Raw genomic sequence first — 27,241 nt, 5'->3', positions numbered from 1 at the left:
TAAAGAATTTAGCTCTTACTCTGAGATATCTCTCAACTTTTAAGGCATATTATCAATATTATTTGAGGTTATCTTCAAACTATTTAAAGTGCTAGCTTCCGCCAGAATCTGAAAATTATAACTCTCCTTTCATGCCACATAACTAAGAAAAAAGTTCTCAGATGTATAAGGGAGAAAGGAGAGAGTTGCAATACTTTGCTTTCATTGATATCACTCTGATACTAGCAATATCACTTCAACAAACTTCATATGCGAGCGTAGTTTTTGCTTTGAGTAGTAAAAAGCACAAGGTAATCCCAAATCCTAAACTATGCAAACAACTTGGGGTTAATTTGGTTGTATTACTTCTTTCTGAAAGTGATGTGTTGGAAAAAAGCAAGAAAAGAACAAGATAATTTTTATCGTCTATGAAAATCTTAAATATTGTTCTCCGTATCTTTTGTTTCAATAAAATAAGAGCGCCTGCCACTATGAGAAGAGCAACTTTTCAACTTTTTGAAAATTAAGCTTTTCAAACTTTAGTTTTAAAGTGAATATTTGAACCAGAAGAATTTTTCAGAGGAACAAATTTGAACTATTCAGTGCTTTGAAGCCCAGATCTTACATTTGTACAAAATATGCTGTGCTCCTATTGATCTGTGTGTAAGTTCAGAGCAAGCCCCTCCATCCTTCTAATCACCTGGCTGTCAGCTGCAGGCCCAGGTGCAACTCACTGTCATGGCCAATGTGACTGTAATTAATCAGAAACAATACAACACAACCTGATGGCCAGCGTCTGGGTGAGGAACACCATCATAGGTTGCTTCACTACTCCGCCTGTCCGAATCTGTCCCCCACAGTGATTTGCTTCCCTGCCCATTCTGTCAACATGTCTCCCTCAGCAGCCTAGAGCTCTTCTGAAGGCACAGTTAGATCCAACCCCCCTCCCCCCATTCCCTACCACCTAGCACAGTGGGTGCTTCCTGCTAAGTATTTGATAAATATTTATGAAATTTAAACAAATGCAAATATTTACTATCAAGTATCCATGGCATTCACCTGCCCAATATGGGGCCCAGGTGTGATTTAGCAGTCTACTACTTCTTTTCTTAGTAAATTGCTTTCTTGATTTAATCTAGCAAGGCCACACATCATTTCTACTGGTTAGAAGAATATAGCAATGTGATTTTATCTTATCCTTAAATGCCAAAGTCTTTTCTTAGAGATGGAAATGATGATGTGTTTGTAGTTACTCCAAAATTTTTATTTTAATACCATCTTACTGGCCATGTGTTGAGATGAGATATGCTAGCAATGGGAAAGTTACAAACCTGAGAAAATTGTGTAAATGAATGATAAAAGTAATGAAAAATAAAGTTTAATAGTGTATATTTTTATATGGTTTTGAAAGATAGCTTTCGAATTATCTAATATATATGCTATTTTGTATATAAATATTCTCTCCGATGTCGCATTGTAATGACAGTTTTTGTGATTTTGTTAAAACTATAAAGTCAGCTAACATATCTGTTGTTAATTCAGTTGGTAATTGCTACTTCTTTTAGTAGCCAAAGAAAGTCATTGGATAACTCTTGGTCATTTTTTGCAAGCAATTTGAATGTGAGAGATTAAAATAACAATTAGCATTAGAAATGTTCAAACATTTAATTGACGAATCATAATACACAAAACTAAAAGTGAAATAGCCTGCAATAAATTCAGTTGAAAGTTAAACTTCTCACATGTTTAAATCAAAAGTTGAGAAATTATTTTAAACCGTCGTATTTTATTTCCAAAGATCAACCGATTTTGAAAAAAAGAAAAATGGCTCCACAAAGTAATTTTAGCTTCAGATCATTAGGATAATAAAATTTCTGTGTACAGAGCTTTAAAAAAGAATTGTTTTCCCTGTCACGTGGATGAATATTCTACCAGTTCTGCAGCGGTCCCGCTCCATTGGCCGCTGGGAGTGTGCTTATGCTGGTGAGCACAACTTGCTCTGAGAGTTTTGATATGTTATCAAAGTTGCTGATCTGGGTGGTCAGAGACTTCCGGCTCTCAGTGCTCGTTCGCCCCCTGGTAAGCCTATCCTCCTGGCCATGGTGAACTCCAAGGCAACAGCAAGAAAATGCAGCTTTAAATTCCTCTCGAAATTTTCCTGGCAAACCAGGGAGAATGAAAGGAACAAATTAGGCATAAATATGTTTCAGCAAATCATGAATAGGGTACAACTGACTTGCTCCCTTGAGCCAAACTAACGATGAGGTGCAATATTTTGCAAAGGTGGGGAAAAAAGGAAAAGGAAATTGCATTACTGGGAGCATGGTAGACTCATGAAACAATGAGGAATTTCCATAAAATAATGACTGCTTTTCATGTGTGATGTTTGGAGGCTGTTTCATTCCGTTAGAGTCAAACATCGCATATTTGTGAATGGGGTTATTTTTAACTAGGTAACTATAATAAAAGTGACCATCGGGAGAAGGACACCCAGGGATATTTAACAATTCCCAAAATGGTGACACCTATGTGTACATAGCCAAAGCTATACAGAAATTACCCCTTCACTGTACTCTGAAGAAATTATTTTACTGACATGATCAGTTCAACAAAGTATCTAGAAAAAAATCTTAAAATATCAAGAAAATTTCTAAAGTTCAGTAATGAGCATAAGGCAGAACAAAATAAAAACACTAAAGGAAAAATAATGACTTTAGAAATTATTCCTTGTCTTTAAATTGCTAACTTGCAACTGGAGAAGTATGAAAATGAACATTTTTATGGGTAAATGTCAGTGTTGGGAATCATCATTTCCTCTCTGAGCCTCAAGGACCAAACTGGGTTATTGAGTGATCAAATGAGAAGATGCTTGTCCAAGCGCCTAGGATAACAGCAGGCACATAACAAGTCCTCAGTGGGTACTGGTCACCTTCCCTGCCTCACTCTTGACCCCATAATAGACCTTTAAAAGTTGGTTCTGTGTCTTCGCTTCAAATGCTTCTCCCTATAACCTCCTAATAGGTTTTACCTGCTTAGTGCGAGGCTCAGGGCTTGAGTCATTTCTCACCCCATGGCAATTGCTTTGCCACTGCTTTCCAAGCCACAGCCCCACACGGCACCTTCTCCCTTCAAACATAGCATGGGGCAGTGGTATTTGGTTGTCCCAGACCTAACGTCATCTTTATTTTGGAGACTGGGGCTGGCTGTGGCAGGGGATGGCCTGAAAATGGGAACTGGATACAAAACAAGCCTCACATATACACCACTTGGTTCTCTCCAAGGTGAAATAAAGCAGGGACATGCCAGGATGGAAAAAAAAGTCATTAAAAAATCTAATTGACTAGTTGGTTGTCTTTTATATACATATATATATATATATATGTATATAACCTATACAACTGAGAAAGCCAAAGATGAAGTTGGAAAATACACATACTTATTAAGTATGCAATAAAATGAACTTCTTATTTTTCCATATGAGATAGAAATGAAAAAGAAATAGTCGACCAGTTAGAGAAGAAGACATTGTAAAGATATAGCTAATTAAAACACAATTCTAATAGTCAATCAGGCAAAATGTTTGTAAATAAAACAATAATTAATTAAATGATTATTATAATTATAGTGATTCCCTAAATAGAGATAGATTAAATCAGTTACAGATGGGTGTATCTGTGGGTGCTATCTTATGTGTTCTTTAGGAGTAATATTTTTTGTGTTCAGTAAGAAATCTCAAGACAAACTCAAGAGATGTTACCCACCAGAGAAATGTAAACACAGAAAAATACCTAAAAGTGGAAAGGTTCCAATTCAGTCTCAATTAGTCTACAAATGTTGGCAAAGGAAATAATATAGCAAGGCTGTTTTATTTTCAGAAAAAATTATGTTACATTTTTGTAAATCATAAGCTTAACCGTATGAAAAGCAAGATTCTGTATTACTCAGTTTTCACAATTTTCACTTTTCTCCTATTTCAACATTTCTCCTAAATTTTATGGAAATTAATGATTTAGATAATTGTCTCTGATGAGTTAGGTAACAACTATTCCCTCTCATAAGGGAAGAAACTTGAGACAAATCCTATCTGAGAAAAGAAAATCTCGTACCACGGCAACTCAGCTCCTCGTACAGTTTGAGAGTATTCCAAACCTTGCAGTCATTGATCCCTCACCCTTGGTTACAATTGTGGCTTATACAGAAGAAACAGTTGAAACTCACCACTCAGAAAATTATAAATAATTGGGTTCGCAGCACTATTGGCATATACAAGCCAGTGTGAAAATGTAAACCAGGCATATACAGTCTCTCTGTCTTCAGTGTGGGTAAACATCCCAAATACTCTGTAGGAAAAGAAATAGTCACAGGAAATCCAGTGTGATTCTGGAAAGTGCTTTTCAAATAGCTAAATTCAAGGGTGAACAAAGCCCTTGATGGAAGCTTCCTGACCCCTGCCCTCCCCTGCCGCAGGCATTGACCACTGATGGGTTTATGGCACCGCAGTGGGTTTAGAATAATCCCAGCGCGGGCCACAGAGCCTCCATGGCATGATTAGTAAATCAAAATTCAGATCAGATCAGAGAAGAAGGGTCTTTCTCTCCTGTAAACAGCAAATGCAGTAATATTTCTTGTGGGTGAGAATACAGAGGTTAAATTTCTATCTGTCTTCTTTCTTTCATTTTGTTTCTAAATACAATTGAGCAATGTTTGTTAACATTCCATTTTGTGTGTCATTTAGAAAGCATCCCAAATCGCAGTCTATAAGTCCTTGCTACTTTCGTTTGGGCACTGATCGAAATACTACATTTCTTCAACTCCAATATTCCCAGCTTTGCTGAAATTTGGCTTCTGGGACTTTTTTATACCCAGAGAAGAACTAGTTTGCAGTAGGCAAAATTCTAGTAATTTCTTAAAATTCATGAGTTTTAATATTTGTATTTATTATTTTAAACTCTGAAAAATATTTCATTGTGATATCCTTAAAGGTCATTTTTAAGATTTGTTCCAAACTTAGAAATATTCCATTCCCTAGCCAACAGAAGGTAACTTGCAGAGCTACCCAATAAATTTATAGGCTGAAGATTATAACTCATTTCCTGCCAGAGGCTCCATCATTAATTGTGTAGCTTGTGTCCATAAAGGAAATGCATTTCTGGAATAATGCGATGCTCTATGGGATACTGGAGTTTTACAAAGTACGATATGGAGTGAAACAACATGGACAAAAGGAATTAATAATGTGTTATAACCTTCTACCACAGTATATCCTGAAGTCCTAGAGAAACCAGCACTGCCTTAAAGAAGTTGGCTTGGACTAGTCAGGCAAAAAGTTAAGTTTCAAGGAAAAGAAATTAGGAATTTATTTTAAGAGAAAGAAAACACAGATGTGTCATGCAAGGGGAAATAAGCAGATAAGCATTTGAAGAAAATGCGTTTGGTAAAGAGAAAAACAATTTTGAAGGTTATTTCAGGTCTTATTTTGTAGAAAAGAGCAGATTGCTCAAAAACTTGAATACATTTTAAGTTTAACATGAACTTTAGAAAGTCACTTATTTTCTTCGGAAAGGAAGATATTTAAGTCAGAAGAATAAGAGAAATTTCATGGACAAGTAGGTATTTGGAACTAGTTAAAGGAAAGGTACAAGTGCTGAGCTGCAGGAAATCAGAATGAGCAATGTAGAGAGCAGTAAATCCAATTTTCATTGAGTTTAGACTGACTAAAATAGAGGTACCAAAAAAATCCAAAAACAAAAAAGAAGAGAAAACCCATCCAGTATCATGGCATGTTTTTAAAGTTCTTAAGAGCTGAAAACATCATCCAGCAAAAGACTAGAATAAATTTGCATGAGATTTTTGTGGGCAAGAAAAATAAGAGGGATTTATGAAAAGATATGGAGGGTAAAGTAGCTTTCATGTTCTTGTGAGCCCGTATACGTTTCCAGGACCCAAGCTGCCGAAAATCTTACACTTTTAAGGCGGTGTCTGTGGTAAATATTTCTGAACAAAAGTTCGTTTTCTGTTTCTTCTCCATTGAAAAAGTCATGAAGCAATCAAAAACAAGGGCCAAAGAGAAAGAGAAATCTTTGCAGCTGGTTATACCACCTTTCATCTGTGTGAGTCCAGCCAAAGCGGCCTCTCTCCAGGGTCCCCAGCTGTGAGGAATATGATATTAACTCTGAATCAGGGAAAAGAGAGAGGAGCGATCCTAGTTTAAGTTCGAGCCTATTACAAACAGAATTAGTATTACCTTGGGAGCAGACTGTGCAATGGTTATGATAATTCCCAGTACGGTTGGCTGGCTGTGAAGTTCCCGCTTACCGCTGCCCCTGCCCCGGCTGTTTGTGTTAGTCAATTGTTTTAACTGAATAATGTAACACGTAACAAACAACATATTTTCTCTCACTTAAAAATTTTGTGCTGATTTTTATTAATATTCACCCTGAGCTTCATTCAATGACCTCAGGAAATGATTTTCTTTCTTTCTATTTAAACATTCAAAACACAGCATGTACCGTGATCCTTTCTTTTTGTTTGTTTTTTTTTTAGTGCTCACAAATGTACTTTTAAGTATAATTACAATGTTAACAAAACACTTATCTCCTTTTATCCTTTAGATAGCGTTCTGTCATGATTCTCTGTGTCTTGGAGAACAAAGTTTTGGAAAACCCATTTGTTCTGATCAAAAAAGAACTCCAAGTTGTAAATGAGTTTTTTGCATTAGAACTTTTTCTGCTTCTAAAGCTTAGCAATTAGCTTGAAGCGGTCAGAGGAACATCTGCTTTATGTCTGCCATTCAACAGAGAATTTGCATGAACACGAGCATTTAGAGCCTGAGTACTCAAAAGGCTATTCGCCTTACCTGTTGGTAACAACACATGGAGTTACGTGGCCTGACAAGCTATCTGGGATGAGGGTTTAGATTTTTCTCTGGCTTGAAAAAATAAAGTTCTTAATTAAGCACCAAGAAATGACAGATTGCTTCATTCTCAAATAATAGGTGAACTTTACCTCTTTAGCACATTGAGGATGCTAATTGGTAGATAGCAAATTGCAAACACCAAAAGCACAACCATCAACATCCGGGCTGTTTTTCGTCTGGCCCGGATCTGCTTTATTTCGGCGGCCACAGCGCTAATCCTGGACTTGGTCTGCTGTCCTGGCCCTCGAGGCTGTGAAACAGGCTGCAGGGGCTTCCATTTTCTCTGAACTACAGATGACGTTCCAGGGATCTGAAAGGAGCAGAGACCCTTTATTGTTATCTAACTTCGAAAGCTCTGCTTTGGAGAAGTAATTAGAAGACACAGTAAGGAGATTGTCCCAGGCGTCAGTGGTCTGGGAGGTTTCAGGGCCTGTTTCCCCAGAACATTTGCTGAGTTGAGTATGTTCTTGAGTAATACAGTTGAGTGCCAAATAGGAGTTTGGGTGGAAAAAAGTTTGAAACATCACAATTCTGTCAAGGTCTAAAAAGAGCTGCAAATGGAAGAGCAAGCTCTTTATAGAAAGAGAAGTTGTACATCCAGACAACGGAATCTCATTCGACACTAAAAAGAAATGAGCTATGAAGTCATGAAAGAACATAGAGGAAACTTAAGTGAAAGAAGCCAATTTGAAAAGCCTACATACTATATAATTCTGAATCTATGACATACGGGCAAAGATAAAACTATGGAGACAGGGAAAAGATCCGTGGTTGGCACACGTTGAGAAGGGAGGATAATTAGGCAGAGCGCAGAGGATTTTTAGGGCAGTGAAAATACTCTGTATGATATTATAATGATGGCTACATGGCATTATACATTATACGATGTATTTGGATACATTGTCCAAACCCCCAGAATGCACATCAAGAGTGAACCGCGAGGCAAAGTGTGGACTTTGGGTGGTCACGCTTTGTCAGTGTTGGTCATCAGTTGTAACAATTATACCACTCTGGCGGAGAACGTTGATAATGGAGAGGCTGTTCACGAGTGGAGGTAGGGACCATATGGGAATCTCTATACCTTCCGCTCAGTTTTGCTGTGAACCTAAAACTGCTCTAAAAACAACAACAAAAAAGGCTCTTAGTTTAAAAAAGAGAGAAGTAAAGATTGAGAAAGAAGAGCAGTAAAATGATTACAACCATATTGTCGTCTTAGGCATTCTGGTTCAGCTCACGGACCTAAGTTTAAAGAGAAGGAGAACCTCACAGGCAATTGCAAAAGGGACCTGCATGGATTTTTCATGCATCAATACTGCCATCTGCTGCCAGATGGAGAGAAGGGACCTAAGGACCTGTGGCTTTCTGTTAGGTTTTCTGCTTTTGAGGTTTGACCAATGCAAACCATTGAATGAAAGGAATAAAAAATAAATAACACATTCTTTGTTGCTTACTATTTATTGTTACGAGATTGCTTGAAGCCAGTTTTATATTGCAACCCTTTAAAATGCGCATGAAAACATAAACCCTTGTGGTCTTACATTAACATTTCAAATAGCTGGAATTTGTTATAACAGTTACACAACTTGTACTTTTCCATTTCTTTTCAAAGTTGTTTGATAATAGCAGGGAGGCCCTCCAAGTATAATATTTTCTTAATTATAAGCTCATGAAGATTGATAGGGCTTAGTGAGCAAAACAATAAAATTCAGCATGTGTAATTTTTTTAAAGAGGAAAATCTGCCAACAAGCACACTGCAAGGCCGTCTTAGTTCTATTAAGATTATTCAGCTGTTGCTTTTATCTCTGTGCTGCAAGCTGGGACAGAGCGATGTATCCCTGTGGTCTCTCAGAATGGATGTTGGATGGATTCAGTTGCTTTCTACATCACAAGATCCAAGTCTGTTAGATAATCCTTAATTTGAGAACAGAATTTTACTTTGATGCCCACACAAATTAATATGATGTTCCTTTGACCATAACTATTCTCTCACAAAAAGAAGCAAGTGAAATTAATGAAAATCTGCCCTTAAATAGAAAAAACTTGGTAAATTATTTCCCTTCTGACTCTACATGTCGTGTCACTTTCTATGTCGTGTCACATAGACTGACCTTTCACACAGTGGTGGCCCGCTCAATCTTCTTGTCCATTGGTTGAGGGGAGACAAAAGCTGAGAATCATTCCTTCTCTGTGAGTCTGTTTTTAAATAGTCATTTTTAAAATAAGTGAAGAGAAGTTGCAATGGGTGCTGGAAAGTTCCAGGAGAACTCTGGCATGAGTAACCCTATAAATGTCTGCTAAATGGCCTTGAACTATTCTCTAAATGATCCTTGAGAGATCATTTAAACTTTAGCACTTTCATTATGAAGCACTCCCCTCAAGGGAAGAACCAATATCTTGCATCTGATGAGCTCTGCAACCATCAGAAACAGAGTCCCCACAAAGAGAAATGCCACAGGGAGCATGGCTATGCTCCCTACAGTCAGAGAAAAGAAAGTGGGGAGAATGTCCCCTTTTAGATGATGATCTAAATAAGGATGGAAGACGTTTAATCCTGCACTCATCTTGAGGAGACATACAACTCTCCCCACTGACAAGTTGTCTATGTCTGGAGAAAGTCAGCATAACATTAATAGAAATCACTGGTATTAACTGAGCACCAGAAACTATGCCTAATCTTGAGTCATCATTGAGGTCTTCCTAAAAGCAGACTATTGGCAATCCTAATTTTTAGATGATCAAGCAGACACTGAGAAGGACTAAATAAAATATCCAAGTCTACATGTGACAAGCCGGAATTTGCACTCAGGTCTATCTGATTGTAATGCTCATTTTTTCCCCTTGTTATTTAAGGTTTCCATTTATAAACTTCAACATAATGTGATACGGAAGTCGGTAAATTCTTAAATATATGCCTAGTTATATAAAAGCAATAATAACTATGCAAGAGGGCTTTGAGAGATCCAGCCTGGGGAACTGTCCATGTGGGAAGGTCTTTCGCCTGCCATGTCAGTAACGGTTCAGCAACCTCTTCCTGCACAAGGTGCACGCGCACACACACACACACACACACAGACACACCACTTGTATTCCACTATTATAAATAAACTTTAAAATCCTCTTTGACATGAAAATACATCCTGCAAGAGGTATTACCATACTTACGAATCGGAAATATCATGTAAATAATGGACCTTGAAATCTGCCCTGGCTTAAGAAGTATTTGTGACCGGGATAAAGTTATAATCAAAAGGCAAACATGTTGCAGACGTTAAAAGGGACATAAGAGAATATTATGAACAACCAATAACTCTGCAAACTTACATGAAATGGATACACACCTGGAAAAACAGATTACCAAAAGGGACAGTATCATTATAAACCTTGCTACAAAAAAACTCCAGGCCCAGATAGGTTCATTGATGAATTCAACCAAACAGTAAGGAATAAATAATACCAATCTTATTCACGCTTTTTCTGAAATTCAAAAAAATGATAATACTTTCCTACTAATTTTATGAGGCCACAGTTACCCTAATAATCAAAGACATGACGACAGCAAAAAAAAAACCACTGAGAAAATCTGTTATGAATAGAGATGAAAAACTCTTTAAAAATGTATTATCAAAGCAAATCCAGCAATATACAAAGGCATAATAGATTTGGCTCAATAAATCAATCAGGTGTATTCCAACGATGCAGTGTTGGTTTAACATTAAAAAATTAGTCAATGCAATTTAGCATATAAACAGAATAAAAGAGAAAAAAATATGATCATCTCAATAGATAAAGGAAAAGCATTTGAAAAATTCAACCACTATTTCATGATAAAACTCTCAGTAAACTAGTAAATTAGTAATAGAAGGAAACTTCCTCAACTTGATGAAGGACATCTATGAAAAGCCTTCAGCAATTATCCTACCTAATGGTGAAAGATGAACGCTTTCCCCTAAGATTGGGAAGTAGGAAATGAAGTCTTCTCTCACTGCTTCTACTCAACAGTGTAGTGGAGGTCCTAGCCAGTACAAGAAGATGAGAAAAATAGATAAAATGCACATAGACTGCTTCTATTGTGAGGATATTATTGCTTACAAAGAAAATCCTAAGGAATCTACAAAAAAGCCTCTAGAACTAATACTTGAATTTAGCAATATGCAGGACACAAAATCAATAAACAAAAACCAATTGTATCTCTACATACTAACAGTAAACAATTGGAAAATTAAATTATAAAATAACAGGTTTCAACAGCAAAAACATGTATTCTTAGGGAAACATTTAACAAAATGTGGACAAAATATGTATAGAGAAAATTATGAGAATTATTAAGGGGTATTAAAGAAGAGCTAAATAAGTGGAGAGATACACCACGTTCATGGATCAGAAGACTTCACATTGTTAATATGGCACTTCTTCCCAAATGGATCCATAGATTGAATGCAATAAATGATATTCAAAATGAAAGCAATCTCTTCAAAGAAATTGAAACAGTGATTTTTAAAATTTTTATGAAAATATTAAGGACTTGGAATAGCAAAAACAGTACTAAAAAATGAACAAAGTGGGAGGACTCATGCGATCTAATTTCGAGACTTATAGTAAAGCTGTATACATAAAGTGTATGTATATGTATGTGTGATTGTGTGTATCTCAGAGAAAAGAAGAGGACTATCCTGATATATACAGTTTGCAAGTTATCTCATTAAAAAGGTGCCTGGAAAAGAGATCACCTGGAAAATGGTATGGAGTTATGAAGGAACCTAGTAAAGAGTCATTTAATGGCTCCCAGGGAAGGGAGGATAACTATTCCAAGCAAGGAGACGGAGAGACACAGATAGGAGGGCCATGAGAAGTGAGTGTATGAACAATGAGGCCATGAACAACCTTGCCTAATGCTGGCAAATGATCAAGCAAGAAATCTGCAGGAAAATATTTTCTGGAAATCATTGGTGATCTTAGTGAGAGCCGTTTCATTGTAGTGATGGGACTTGAATCAGAATGAAGTGGGCTGAGAAATCAGCAGGGTGGGGGGTGGTGAGAAAAAGAAGCCAATGAAAGGAAATGTCCAGAACTTTAGCTAGGAGGAGGATGAGCGAAGAGTTAAGTTGGTAGCTGGAAGGGTCTAAGAGTTTGGATGATGCTTTTTTTCAGTTCTTAACAAATGCCAAGAGCACAGGTCTCCTTTAGCTTTCTCCTCTGCTTTAACTCATTACCCATTTTATCATAATAGAGTTCAACTGATGCTTGGTAGTGCTCTCTCATATGAAACAACACCCTCTTTACATTTCTCTGTCTGGTAGGAACAATGGGACTTTTTCTTACCCAGTACCATTTGGGGATGATTGTGTTCCAAGACCCACCGACTTTTTTCCATTTAACTCTATGACATCTTGACAAATATTTTTGACCCTGGTACTGCTCTTTTACAGTTTAAATGCACCTGCTAAGTTCTTTCTTTCTTCCTTTCTTTTTTTTTTTTTGATTAGGAAGACAGGCCCTGGGCTAACATCTGTTGCCAATCTTCCTCTTTTTTTTTTTTCTCCCCAAAGCCCCTCAGTACATAGTTGTATATCTAGTTGTAGGTCCTTCTAGTTCTTCTATGTGGGGCGCCACCTCAGCATGGCTTGATGAGCAGTGCTAGGTCTGCACCAGGATCTGAACCAACAAACTCCGGGCTGCTGAAGCAGAGTGTGTGAATTTAACCACTACGCCACCGCTGGCCTGCTAAGTTCTCATGATATGGATCATGATTATTTTCTTTGTCTCATCTCTTCACTTCACTCTCGCAATAAATAACTCTACATTCAGATTCTACAGACAGCCCATGTGAACCACAACTTCTGTCCTTGATCCTCTTACTCAACCCTTCAACCCATGCCTCCTGTCGCTTGTCCATCCTGGAATCTGTTGTCTGTCAGCATTATTCCATCACACAGTCAATTAGCTCTTCTTTGTAGAAATTTGTTTCCCCTCTCCTTCCTAGGATCCAACATGTAGTTTTCACTAAATCGGCCCTCTCCTGCTTCCGCACGTATACAGGCCTTAAAATCTTTAGTCACAAAGAAACTTTACAATAGGTCCCATTATATACTGTCATTACATCAACCTGCCAAATTGTGTGTTTGACCTTTTTCCTTTCCTACAGTTTCAGTAGAAAAATTTTCTAAAATAAATTCCCTCCATCTTAAAATTATTTCTTTAATTTCTAAAAATCTGTCATTTTTTGTTCTTTCTGTTTTAAAAACAGATTTATTGAGATATAATTTCCATGCCACAAATTCGTCCCTTAAACACTGCAGTTAAGTGGTCTTCAGTGTATTCACAGAGTTGTGTAATTATCACAGCTTCACTATCTAATTCCAGAACATTTTCATCACCCCAAAATGAAACTCCAAACCCACTAGCAGTCACTCTGCATTGCCTCATCCCATCAACCCCTGCCAACCACAAATCTTTCTGGCTCTATACGTTTGCCTATTCTCTACACTTCCAGTATATAAAATCATACAGTATGTGGTTGTTTGCATCTGGCTGCTTTCACTTAACAATCTTTTCAAGGTTCATCCATGTTGTAGCATGTGTCAGTACTTCATTTCTTTTCATAGCTGAACAATATTCCATTGAATGCATATACCACAATTAGTTTATCCATTCATCCACTGATGGACGTTTGGACTTTTTGGCTACTATGTGTAATGCTGCTATGAATATCTATGTGTAAGTTTTTTTGTGGACATGTTTTTAGTTCCCTTGGGTATATACCTAGGGATTAAATCGGTGGTACACATAGTAATTCTTTGTTTAAGACTTTAAGGAACTGCTGACTGTTTTTCAAAGTAGCTGCATCATTTTCCATTCCCACCAGCAACGTCTGAGGGTCCTCAAATTTCTCCACATCACCAACAATTGTTATTGTCTGTCTTTTTAATAATCTTTTTTTAATTTTAGCCATTTTATTGAGTGTGAAGAGGTGTCTCACTGCGCTTTTGATTTGCATTTCCCGGATAGCTAACGCTATTGAGCCTCCTTTCATGTACTTATGGGCCAATTGCATATCTTCTTTGGAGAAATGTTTATTCAAATTTTCACCCATTTTAATGGATTATTTCTTTTTACTGTTGTGTCATAGAGTTCTTTATACATTTTGGGCACAAGTCCTTTATCAGATATGTGATTTGCAAATATTTTCTCTCATTCTGTGGGTTGTCTTTTTGCTTTCCGCATGGTATACTTTGATGCACAAAAGTTTGATTTCAATAGCATCCAATTTATCTACTTTTTTTTTCATTTTTTGCTTGTGGTTTTGGTGTCACATTTAAGAAACCGTTGTCTAAACCAAAGTCATACGATATATGACTAAGGCTACCTAACGAATGTTTTCCTCTGAGCTTTATAGTATTAGATCTTATAGTATATTATGGTATAGTATAGTATATAACTCCATTTTGAGTTAAATTTGATATCTGGTGTGAGATGCAGTCCAACTCTATTTTTTTGCTTATGGATATACAGTTATTCAAACACCACTTTTTGACAAGACTATGATTTTCCAAATTGAATTGTGTTGGTACCAAAACTCAATTGATCATAAATATAAGGGTTTATTTGTGAACTCTGAATTCTATTTCATTCATCTATATGACTATCTTTATGCAAATACCATACTATACTGATTTCTTTAGCTGTATGATAAGATTTGACATTGAGAAGTGAGTGTTCCAAATTTGTTCTTCTTTTTGAAGACTATTTTGGCTATTCTTGGTCCTTTGCATTTCCATATTAGTTTTAGTATGAGCTTGCCAATTTGTGCAAACAAAAAATAAAAAAGAAAGACAGCTGGGATTTTGATAGAGATTGTGTTGAATCCATAGATCAATTTGGGGACTTTTTCTCTATTAACAATATTAAGACTTCCAATTTGTGAACATGGAACATCTTTTCATTTATTTTGTCATTCTTTAATTTTTTAATGATAGTTTTTAGTTTTAAGTGTACGAGTCATATACTTCTTTTACTAAATTTATTTGTAAGTATTTTATTCTTTTTGGTGCTATTTTAAATGGAATTGTTTTGTTAATTTCATTTTTGGATTGTTCTTTGCTAGTGTATAGAAGTGAAACTGATTTTTGTATTAGGCATCAAGATTGGAAAGAAGGAAATAAACTATCTCTATTTGTAGATTACATGACCTTGTATATAGAAAATCTGAAAGAATTCACATGCAAAAAAAATATTAGAACTAATAAACTAGTTCAGTAAGTTTCCAGGATAACATACATTCCCATCTTGATGCCTTTTATTTTTCATTATTATTAATATTATTTCTTGACTAATTGACCTGGATAAAATCTAGTTCTATTCAGTATTGACTAGAAGTGATAAGACCAGATGTCTTTGTCTTATTCCTGATCATAGAAGAGAGATATTCAGACTTTCACTGTTAAGTATAACATTAGCTGTGAGGTTTTTGTAGATTTCTGTATCAAATTGAGAAGTCCCTTTTATTCCTAGCCGGTTAAGTGCTTTTATCTTGAAAGGGTGTTGTATTTTGTTAAAGGCTTTTGCTGCATCTATTGAAATGATGATGTGGTTTTTGTCTTTTATTCTATTAATATGTTGCATTACATTGATTGACTTTCGTATGTTAAACCCATGGTGCATTGTTGAGCTAAATCACACTTGGTCATCATGCATAGCCCTTTCTATATATTGGATTTGGTTTGCTAGCATTTTGTTGAGTATTTTAACATCTATATTCATAAGTATATTGGTCTGTGGTTTTCTTCTGATATCTTTGTTTGTTTTTAATATCAGTCTAATTCTGGCTTCATGGAACAAGATAGAGAGTGTTCCCTCCTCTTCTATTTTACGGAAGAGTTTGTGAAGACTTGGTGTTAATTCTTCTTTAAACATTTGCTGGAATTTGATGATGAAGCCAGCTGGGCTTTTCTCTGCCAGAAATGTCGTTATTACTAATTCTATCTCTTTACTTGTAATAGGTCTATTCAGATTTTCTAATTTTCCTTTAGTCAGTTTTAGTAGTTTATGTCGTCCTATGAATTTGTCCATTTTGTTTACATTATCTAATTTGTTGGCATACAATGTTCGTAGTATTCCCTTACTTCTTTTATTTCTATATTGTCTGTGGTGACGTCCCTTTTTCACTTCTGATTTTAGTGATCTGAATCTTCTCTCTTCCTTCTTGGCTAATTTAGGTAAAGATTTGTCATTATCTCTGATCTTTCCAAAGAACAACTTTCAGTTTCATTGACTATTTTCTATTGTCTTTTTATACTTCATTTATTTACCCTCTAATCCTTATTATTTACTTTCTACTATTTGCTTGGTTTTTAATATTTTCTTCTATTTCTAATTTCTTAAGATAGGATGTTAGTTTATTCTTTTGGGATCTTTATTCTTTTTGAACATGGGTATTTACACCTATCAATTTCCCTCCAAGCACTTCTTTTGCTGAATTTCATACATTTTGGTATGTTGCATTTTCATTTTCATTTATTGCCAAGTATTTTCTAATCCCCATGTCATGTCTTTTACCTATTGGTTAATTAAAAAGTTTAATGTTTAATTTTCATATATTTGTGAATTTCCCAATTTTCTTTCTATGGTTAATTTCCAATATAATTCCATTGTAGTAGGAGAATGTACTTTTTAATGATTTCAGTCATTTTAAGTGCTTTGAGGCTTGCTTTATGGCCTATCATATCATCCAGACTGGAGAAAATTCCATGCACAGTTTGGATGAAAGTGCATTCTGCTGATTTTGATGCAGTGTTCTATAGATATGTTAGGTCTATTTGGTTGATAGTTTTGTTTAAGTCTTCTGTTTGCTTGTTGATCTTCTGCCTAGTTTTCCTATCCATTACTGAAAGAGGAGTATTACACTTTTTAACTATTATTGCTGAATTGTCTATTTCTCCCCCTAATTCTGTTAGTTTTTGCTTCATGTATTGTGAGCTTCAGTTGTTAAATGCATATAAGTTTATAATTTTTATATCCTCCTGATAGATTGACTTATCATTATGAAATGTCCCTCTTTATCTATAGTAATGATTTTTGTTAAAGTCTCTTCTTCTCAATATTAATATAGCTACTACAGCTTTATTTTGGTTATTGTTTGCATGGTACATCTTTTCCCATTATTTTACATTTAACCTATTTGCATCTTTGAACATGAGATGTGTGTCTTGGAGATAGTATACAGTTGGATCATTCTTTTTTGTTTGTTTATGTTCTATATTGTGCCAATTTCTGGAGTGATTTACAGACTTACATTTAATGTAATTATTGAGAAGATATGATTTACATCTGTCATTTTGCTATTTATCCTCTCTATATATTACGTCTGTTTTGTTCCTCTATCCCACCATTGCTGCTTTACTTTGTGTTAAATAAATATTTTCTAGTATACAATTTTAGTTATCTCATTGTTTCTTTTGCTACATTTTTTTGAGTTATTTTCTTAGTAGTTGTCCTAGGGATTGCAATTAACAATTTAAACAATCTATTTGCATTAATGCCCACTTAATTTCAATAATAAACAAAACTTTGTTCCAATATAGCTTCATTCCCTTCCCCTGCTTTGGAATTACATCTTTATACATTGTAAACTAAATCTACATGGTTTTATAATTATTGCTTTATGTTATTGTCTTTTAAATAAAATAGGAGATGAAAAGAATTATAAACAAAAATCCATTTATGCTCTCTTTGACACTTACCAAGGTACTTGCCTTTACTGATACTCTTTATTTCTACGCGTGGACTTAAATTAGTGCCTTTTTATCCTGCCTCTGAAATTACAATTTGCAGTCTATTTCTTCACATTAGCTGGCTTGTCATCACCTAATGTCAATTATGTTAAATTCTCTGAGAAGAGTGTTGGAGGTTAAAGGGCAGTAGAAGAAACTGTGAGAGTTGAGATGAAGAAAGTCTTTCAAATTTGGAAAGACTTTGGAAAGTTGAAATTTAGTTTCTGACTCAAATATCTATTACAGTTCACCCCCTAGTTTGTCACACAGTACCAGACATATAGTAGATGCTTAATAACTATTTGTGAATAAATTAACATGAGTCCACATGATGATTAAGATTGAAGTGTTGAATTATGTGAAGGCTAGAACTGGAAAGAATGCTGACAGATGTCACACAGGGTCAAGTAAACTAAGATAAATCACATCTTAAAAAGAGGAGTTTTAGAGAAGAGTCTGTAGAATTTCTAGACTGAATGAGTCCTCTGAGTCACATTGTCAAAGAAAGAGAGAATTTAAGACATTGATTATAGCAAAACATTGGATAATTCTTTTAATGAGGCTTAAAGTTCTTGAGAAAGTCAGACAAGGACACACTTTGCTCCCTAAAAACCATATACTTAATAATTCCAAAGTATGTAGCAGAATCCATGCTTCTCCTTCATTTTAAGCAAGTAGGACAGGCCCTCCATGTGATGGCTCACTTGATGTAGCCTATGGCAAACATGATGCCTAGGAACTCTGCTTATAGACATTAACAGTTGGAAATTGAGAGTTGCTCAAGCAGAATTCTACATAATCACTCATTTGGGGTTAATTTACTTTATTGTGGCTGCTAAAGTGAGCTCAGCTGAACTTGCCATTTTCCATTCCAATCTGTTTTGTAAATGATTTTAGTTTCACAGCCCAGGCATTTTACTGCAAATCTTCTGAATCATGTGGCTAGTACCAACCAGGACAATTCAGCAAAAGAATGTGGATTATTTTTGAACCTGTAATACAATTTTAAACTTATTTTAGAGTTTGACACATGGAGAACTATAAGCTTAAACAATGGATAAGTAAATTGGTTGGGGGTTGGTAGTTATCCAGTTATTCAACAAACATTTTTTGAATACTTTCTTTGTACAAGGTACTATGTTAAGTGTTGGGGATACAATGATGAACAAGACAGATTTAGGTACCCCCAAGGAGTTTTAAAGTTATGTCAGTCTGTACATAAATGAATAAGCAAACATACGCATCTATTACATGTAATGCACATGAACCAGTAAAAATATGGAACTAGGGAATGCTCTTACCATTGAACATTCCTAGTCAAAATCTCGATCTCAATCTAAAATATCTTTATCCTCAATGTTCATTAAATGCTTTTTCTCCATTAAGAAAATTTTCAAATTCTAATTTGTCTATTAACTTTTCCCTAAGTAACTGGCCAATGCATTCCCCTATGCTTCTGTATCTAAACTTTTCCAGCACTTTCTCTTATATTTCTACTCACTTTTTTTTATAAAGTATTTATTGAGCAACTGATGTATGCTAAGCATGTACTAATTGGAGGGATACAAGATTAAAGCTAGAGTATACTGTCTTCATCTTAGTAGAGTAGAAGAGATAGACAAATAAAAAAGTCATTATAATATTAATTAAAATTGCTAAGAAAGTAATCAAATACACTAATGCAAAACATGCTTGTTGTTTTAGAAATATAAACAGATTAGTTGTGTGGGGGAATTGGCCACCCCACGATATGTCTCTTTGGCATGAAGATTATTTGGGGCTGGTTACTTTTAAAAACTGCAGACAGGAAAGAAACTCTGAAAAGCAGAGTTCACTTACCCTTTGTTAAGAAACATTTACCTTGTAAAGGAAATCTCCATCTGCAAAGGTGTCTCCCTCTCTGTACAGGAAGAAGGGGGATGACCTTATCTCTAGAAACTCTTATCAATGCAGAAGGCAAGGACTTAAATCTGCATAATAACCTGACCCTTGTTCACTGTACTTGTCTGGTAATCTTCAGTAACTGACTCCCCCCATCCCCAACATCCTCCTCTGTTTTTAGCTGAAGATGATATTTAAGGTAGTGGCTTCAGCCATTTTGGTGAGTTGCTCAGGTTGCCTGAGCCTCTCCCGTGTATACATGTTATAAAGCTTTGTTTAATTTTCTCCTGTTAATATGTCTTATGTGAATTCAATTTGTTCTCTGGCCAGGAGAACTCAGAGCAGGTAGTGGAAATGTTTTCCTCCCCTACAGTTGAAAGGCCAAATAACAGCATATACTAATATGGTATTTTATTTAACAAATACTTTCTATGATCTAGGCACTTGAATACATCTAATAAGTGTAACAACCCTGTGAGATAGATGCTATATAACCCCACTTTAAAGATGAGGCACAGAAATTGAAGTAATTGACAAAATTCATGTATCTAATAAGTGTTGGTACTGGTTGCATTTATAAAGTCATAAAAGAAATGGCTTCTTTGCAAAAATAGAAGAAAAGAGAAAATTTTGAAATTATGAAACATGCAGGGTTGAAACATGCAACGGTTGCTGATATCCAACCAGTAAAAGATGATCTTGAAAAATGCTTTGAATAAGCAGGGCTGAATAGGACCCAGATTAAGACTCATCCTCAGCTAAAAGATTGTGAAATCCTTTTAATGAATTAAAGTGACCAGAGTAAATCCTTTCAACTGGATAAAATACATCAGAGAAAACAGACTAAGAGGGTGGCTTTCTACAAGCCTCATAGGCTCAAAGTACTGGCAATAAGTTTGGAGAAAGATAGAGATGAACCTCTAAGAAATGTGGCATTTCAAGATACAATTTTCAAGTACAAGAGGCTGAGCTATATCCTTTGTACCACTACATGTGTTTGTTGGTGGTTTCCTTCCAGTCATCTTGATGCTTAAATGCTCCCTGCTCTGAACCAGATCCCCCTCCACCATGCCTTCCTCTGATCCTCCGGGCTTACAGATATTGCAGTGATTTTCACTCTGCATCTGACTGTGTCACCCCCTCTAGACTATGAATTCATCAATGGCATAGATTGGAGTTTTTAGCTTTTTATGAGACACGCATGCAAAAGACATATGATGAATATTTGATGAATGAGTAACCAACTGAATGAATACAAACATTCACTGACATGGCCAAACAATTACCTAACAATTTCTTTCCTCCCAAATCAGCAGCATAAACAGTTTCTAATATTCTAAATTCTGCCTGATTCTTCTACTATTGTAAAAAACAAAATAAGATATTTGAAGATGGAGATTTAACCTATCTGTTAAAAACAGATTACGTAAATCTCATCAAAAATACAATGTTCTAGACTCACAGTCTAGGGAAACTTTAAAGGAATTTTTATTTGCCATTCCTTATAAAAAGTAAAATTAATTATATTAGTCCTGGACAAAAATTAAGTCAATTAATCTCAGAGGTTTAAGATTTAAAGTTATTACAGTGGTTTATAAAATATGTTCCCTAAATATCACTCTAAAAAAAATGCCTAGATGTATTTGCATGGCTAGGGACTCATTATTTTAGCAGAGCACACAAGCTTTTGCTAAGCATATCATGTTCATTTAATCCACTCTTAAATTTTGTTTTTAAGCACTTCCTAAAGAAAACACACGGAAATTATTTGAAGTTACATACCTGTCGGCACCAGAGTTTACGAAATATTTGCAGATAGGCCAATACCATAAGACACAGCGGTGCCATGTATGTCACCAGAAAGAAACAGATATGATACATCTTGGGGTAAATTTCACCTGGAATAAGAGTCAAAATAATAAAGTCTTATAATTCATAGATCTTTTTTAAAGATGCATCTGTCAATATTTTTGCTTCAAAGTACTCATTTACCTTTCATATTACTTCACTGGCCTGTTATGTACACAAAAGGAAAAACAGCTTACAATATTTAACTACTTACATTTGCTCAATACATGTGTATACATATACTAAATGTGAAGTCTTAATTTCATTTAATGTACTCAGGGAGGAATAGCAATTTGCTATTTCTTAATTTGTGCTGTCACAGTCTATCCAAAGTTGTGTTCATTTCCCAAATGGTCCTTTTTGTCTTGATTACTTGTGACTAATTAATAAAAATTAATTTGACTTGTCTTATAGTTGTTACAAGAAGTCACACGATTCTACCAAAACCTAATTACTAACGCTTTTGTTAATAATGGAAAGAGAAGGTAAACTCAGTTGATTCCTCCTCATTAGAATGTGTTTCCTAAAAAAGGAAAGCTATTCCAAGTTGTACGTGTAAATGCAAATGTAGAAAAATTTTGGAAAAATAAATACAATAAACATCTGATAATGATTATTTTTTTTGACTTACTAGAACTCAGATTTCCTAAGTATGTTGTGTATGTGTTTGTGTATATGTATGCATGCATGTATTTTTAATAAAAATGAGATTTTTAAGGCTTTTTAAAGTTAGTTTTCAAATCAATATGGGTATTTTTTTTGTATTCGTCTCACTTATTAGGCATTAGCATCTCTAGGATTGTAGCGATTTCTTGTTTATCACTAGTTCTATGTACATAGGTGATAAGTATCACAGATTAGGCGTTTATTACAGAGTCAATCAATTAATGAATGGCATTGTGGCTTAATATTAAGAATAATAATTGACAGCATTTATTGAACAATTATTCATTTAATTTGTACTGAATATGTTTCAAACATATCTCTGAGTTGAATATCCTGCCCAATCTTGATTTCATAGCCATATCTTCTAGAGTTGGTTGGGTTTAATATTCTCATTCTTCCTTCTAAAATTCTGTCTTCTTTCTTGGATAGATGTGTAATCTTTGGAGGGGACAGCAGGGTGTGTGTGCCACTAGAAGGTCTAAGAGACCAATTTGAGGTGTCATTTTTAGCTTCTCCGAGGCCCAGGTGGTTCACACCTTGCTCATCAGTTTCTAACTTCCTTTCAAGTTATCCTGTAAAACAGCCGAGTTACATAAAAAGTGATAGAATTCCAGCAGCCTGACTGGAGAAATAACAAACAGCCTTTCCTCTGAAGTGCTACAGCCTGAGCAGCATTTGGCCAGCCAATTTCAAAGGAACTGGAGAGTGACCTCAGCACTTCTCAGGCACCTGAGTGGCTTTGAACTTTTATTTGTTTTGATGAAGTTGTCACATGAGCTTCCCACATAAAAATATACCTTTGAAGCTTACATACTGGTGAAGCCCTGATGTCTGCATCAGACTAAATTGAGTGAGTGGAGGAGGGTACATTTGATAGGTTAATTTTTTTTCTAACTGCAGCTACAGATACCATCACTGTGACAACGGTTTATAGTTTTAAACAGATGGGAAGAGAGCTCATTCTACCGTTCGGTGTATTTATGAATAGTTGCAAAATACGTAGTTGACTGGCAAATGCATATGATGATAATGACTACCTACACAGAGAAAAGTTGATCAAGCAAAATTATGCTTGCAGGCTAGGCTCCATTGTTGTAATAAAGAGTTTATTATAGATAACTGGGGAAACATGATAGTCTGAAATTCCTCATTTCATGCTTACAGTCTAAGCTAATTTAAAACCCAGAAATGCCATTGAAATTTTAAATTGTGTGTATTGAAACTACCTTTGAAGTCTCTTTGCCCTGGGTGAGCAACGTCTTCAATATATTTTAAGACATTTTTATGTAACCTAGAATGTGGCTACAGAAAATTTGCTCCACTTAAGCATTACCTAAATTAGAAAACAGCAAATTAAAGATTGACAACCATTAAAAATCGGTGTCTTTACTAAGTAAAATCATCATAATAAACTAAATGTCTAGTGAGCAAAATGCTTTGAATTCTTTTATATTTTTCTTGAAAACATTAAGTGATTAACAATCCATTTAATATTCAAAAAGCTAATTTCATAGACTCTGATTTTGTGGATGGTCAACTCAATTTAGTATCACCTATTTTAGCCTTTATAATCATTTTAAGTACTTATGGGCTAATATTAAACCACTTTCACATAGCTTTTCTAAATGACTTCTGAAGGCTGAGTTTAGATTTTTTGGTATTCAACAAAAATTCCTTGTTTTAAAAGAAATGTCCATGCTAGAGCTAGCTAATAAAATGATAGAGGTTGAAATGAATTTTATGTATTTATATTTATTGCTCAAAGGTAATTAGAAAATGATGTGGCTATTTACTTAATCATGAGTACTGACGGGAATGCCTAGCTCGGCAGTCTTTTGGTTAGCAGGGGTTAATGCTACTTGACTATTCAGGGCAACATAAAAAAAAGTTCATAAAAGCAGCTCATGTAAATGAAACTAATTACCAAAATAGTTTAGAGATAATGCTCCTGACATACATTAAATAATAGGTGGGTATTTTATCTAATTTCCATCTCGATAAATTTAAAGGATCCCGACTTTTGAGTTAGAAGCTTAGATTTAGATATATTTGTCTGCTTCAAAATCTTGACCAACCAATTTAATTTGTGGCTCAGTTTTATCATGAATTAACTAAAGCATTCTGCTCCAGAGATCTTTAGGCTGTTTTCCAAATATAACTCACTGTATAGAAATTGCATAAGAGACATGTCACAAATGGTCCCAAATCCATCTTCTTTCCAAACAATTCTTTAGACTTCATACTCTACATTCCAGAAGCTACAAGTGTGGACCATCTTGCTTTCTTCTTAAGTGATGGGACCCATGGTGTGGGTTTTCTTGGTCCTTGGAACACCCTTTTCCCTGTCTGGAGAATTCCTGCTCGTCTTTAACGCTTTGCTGAAAGGTTAGCACCTCCTCTGTAAACTTGAATTCAGATGGCCAGGACTGTCTGTCCTCTCACTTGTGCTCCTAGCACTTTGTATATCAGTATATTAGAATGCTAATCCCTCTGTAAACATTTGTTTATTTGCCTTTCAGCCTCACTGGATAGAATGTGTTCCCTTAGGCAGAGTCTATTTCTCTCCAGGTTGGCACAATTCCTGGCATATCCTAAGTACTCAAGATGATGTTTGAACATTAAACAAATGGGACTTAAGACGCTTAAGAAATATTCCTACCATTTTGGAACTTTCCATTCATTTTGTTTTTGTCTGCACTGTTAATGGGGAAAGTTGAAAACACTGAAGATGATCCAGAGAAAGTACAGACACTTTCTGTTAAAGAAATAATGTTCTTAACATTAACATTTAATGTTAAAAGGGAACAATGTTACAAAGGAACAAGAAAAAAAGAGTATTTAACATTTGAGGTAATAGATAAAGCAAATTGTGCAATTTTGGTTTTTATAGGTCTTTGGATAATATATGAAATAATCCCAGTGTCTTTTAAATTTTATATTGCCATAGTGAAAGCATACGCCTAATTTTGCAGTTGCTGACTTTTTCCCTTTCCAGTGTGCCAATAAAAGTACCAAGGTAGGAATTAACATAAATTCAAAGATTCAAATACTTGAAAATATCAGATCCATAAGGAATCCTTTGCATGCACTGTTTTTTTGATACATTTTTCTAACAAGTTTAAATGTACAGCTTTCTAATAAACAAATTCTTTCATAATGTTTAAATTCCGTAAATATGAGCCATTGTTACATACTTATCCAGAAGAGGGCAGATTGTTCTCCAATTCCACGGGATAATTTTGTAAGTAGTGCGTGATATTCTGAAATGCAGGACTATTTTATTTCCTGTCATTCTTTGCTGTGTCCAGATTTGTGCCATCACCAGGCACTGATAAAAGCTTCCTTACTGATAGAAAGATTTCTGCTGTTACAGAAAAACTGCAAAGACTGTCACTGAAAGTTTTGAACCAAAGCAGCACAAGCACTCCTAATTTCTGCTTTTTTAAATTTAATTACCATACCTATGATGGGAAACCACAAAGGATTCCTAATTAATATAATTCTTAAATCATATAATAATTATGCCACTGGTAAAATTTATCAATTTGGTATGTTATGAATAGAGGAAGCAAATCTAGATAATTTGGCACAGAGAACATATGTCCACATACTCAACTCCAGTCATGTTCCTAGATAGGACATGGTTTAAAATGAAAAACTTCTGTTGTATTTGAAGCCACTAGGGAACTTGACACTTGAGGCAAGATAATGTACCATCTTATAAAATGCTAACCACTCCAGAATACATATTTGGATTTGTATAAATGAGTCCTTTTCATTTTAAAGAATTTAAGAAAAACTAACATAACCAAATCTGAATTGTGGAATAAGCTCCTCCTTTCTTTCTCTATCTGAAGACTAGAGAATAGTGCATAGCATTTCTAAGGGACCGAGACAGGTAGTTATTCTGCGAAACTATTTGGGATTTCAACTTGTTTTCATGCTTTTGCAAAACTATATTAACAAATTCCAATAAAATATATGAGGCCAGCTTTACAATGGTTATGCAAATCAAATGTTCAATCTGCAGCTATAATATCAATGTCAGCTTGTGGGCCATGATGTACTCACCACCCCAGCGTTCATCACACACTGTAAAGAGAGTGGTTTTATTGGCTAAGCCGGGGAGCATGGTGCTGCACTCCATGACAATGGCCTGAGGAATCATTATAATGCAGGAGACGATCCAGATGATGACGATGCTGTTCCGGGCCCGCTTGGCCGTGCTTTTAAACATCAAAGGGTGACAGATCGCATACCATCGATCCAAGGCAATGCAACTCAGGGTGAGGACAGACACAGACACTGACACGGTCTAGAGAAAAAAAGAGCATAGCAAAAGAGAAGCACCAGGTGTTAAATGGATCACTCGACATTTTTACCGTATTAGAAAGGTAATCACAATAGATAACCATGTTTGAGGTTGCCAAAAAGCATTTCATGCAAGTACTTTCTATTAAAAAAAAACTCCACCAAAAAATAGTATTGAAATATATTAGGAAAATATACTTCCTATTAAACATGAAGAAGATGCTATGAAAACATTACAATCTTTTTTATGCAAAATCTTCTATAATATGGCATTTTTTTAATAATTACTATCGTTATTTTGTCTTGAAACTTTTCCATTGATAGGGAAAATCACATCCTCAAATGGAAAAAATAAAACACATATATTTAGTCTGAACGGGAAATCTCTCTTTCACTTAGAGAGAATAAGAGGACATGTCTTTCTTTCGAATTATCATATAGAAATTTGATTGCAATTGCATTTAATTGGGATTTTTGAATTTTGAGTATCTCATTTCATATTTTCAGATAACAATGGCTATTTGTACACCAGTTCATTTCCAACATATTGCACCCAAAGGAAAGCGTGAATCATGTTAAAAGAGAATTCTGTATATGGATCTCCTTACCGTAGTTTGCTCATTGCTAGTATAAACAACTTGCCTTTAAAATCCAAATAAGTTCACCTCATTCAGATTTCCATGTAATTAACAACACCACAAATGATACTTGAACTTGGAACTTAAGGAAATAGTAAAGAAATGTGTTAAGTACACCTATACCCACACGATCAGTTTATGCAGTTATGTCTACTGGAGTCTCCTATACCGGATGAACCACTGATTCTGGTACCACTCTCCAAATCCCATCTTTAAAAAAGAAACCTCATTCTCC

General features: G+C 35.2%; 1 protein-coding gene across 2 annotated transcripts in view; it reads right to left on the bottom strand.

Moving 5' to 3' along the window:
• HCRTR2 (hypocretin receptor 2) overlaps window positions 1–27,241 on the bottom strand; it is a 107,341-nt gene that overhangs the window by 563 nt on the left and 79,537 nt on the right. Inside the window, exons 3-7 of one of the 2 annotated variants that reach the window (XM_070245706.1) lie at window positions 26,129–26,372; window positions 21,326–21,441; window positions 6,985–7,205; window positions 4,198–4,319; window positions 1,911–2,137 (exon numbers count right to left, since the gene is read on the bottom strand). In XM_070245706.1, the coding sequence (XP_070101807.1) occupies window positions 1,911–2,137; window positions 4,198–4,319; window positions 6,985–7,205; window positions 21,326–21,441; window positions 26,129–26,372 (930 nt within the window). Of the gene's footprint in view, window positions 1–1,755; window positions 2,138–4,197; window positions 4,320–6,984; window positions 7,206–21,325; window positions 21,442–26,128; window positions 26,373–27,241 lie in introns of those variants that run through there. The other variant, XM_070245705.1, reaches the window with a different exon arrangement.

The sequence above is a fragment of the Equus caballus genome, chromosome 20 (genome assembly GCF_041296265.1).
Source record: "Equus caballus isolate H_3958 breed thoroughbred chromosome 20, TB-T2T, whole genome shotgun sequence".
NCBI lineage: Eukaryota > Metazoa > Chordata > Mammalia > Perissodactyla > Equidae > Equus > Equus caballus.
Note: the sequence above shows the minus strand (reverse complement) of the source record. Positions and strands in the feature narration are given on the sequence as shown.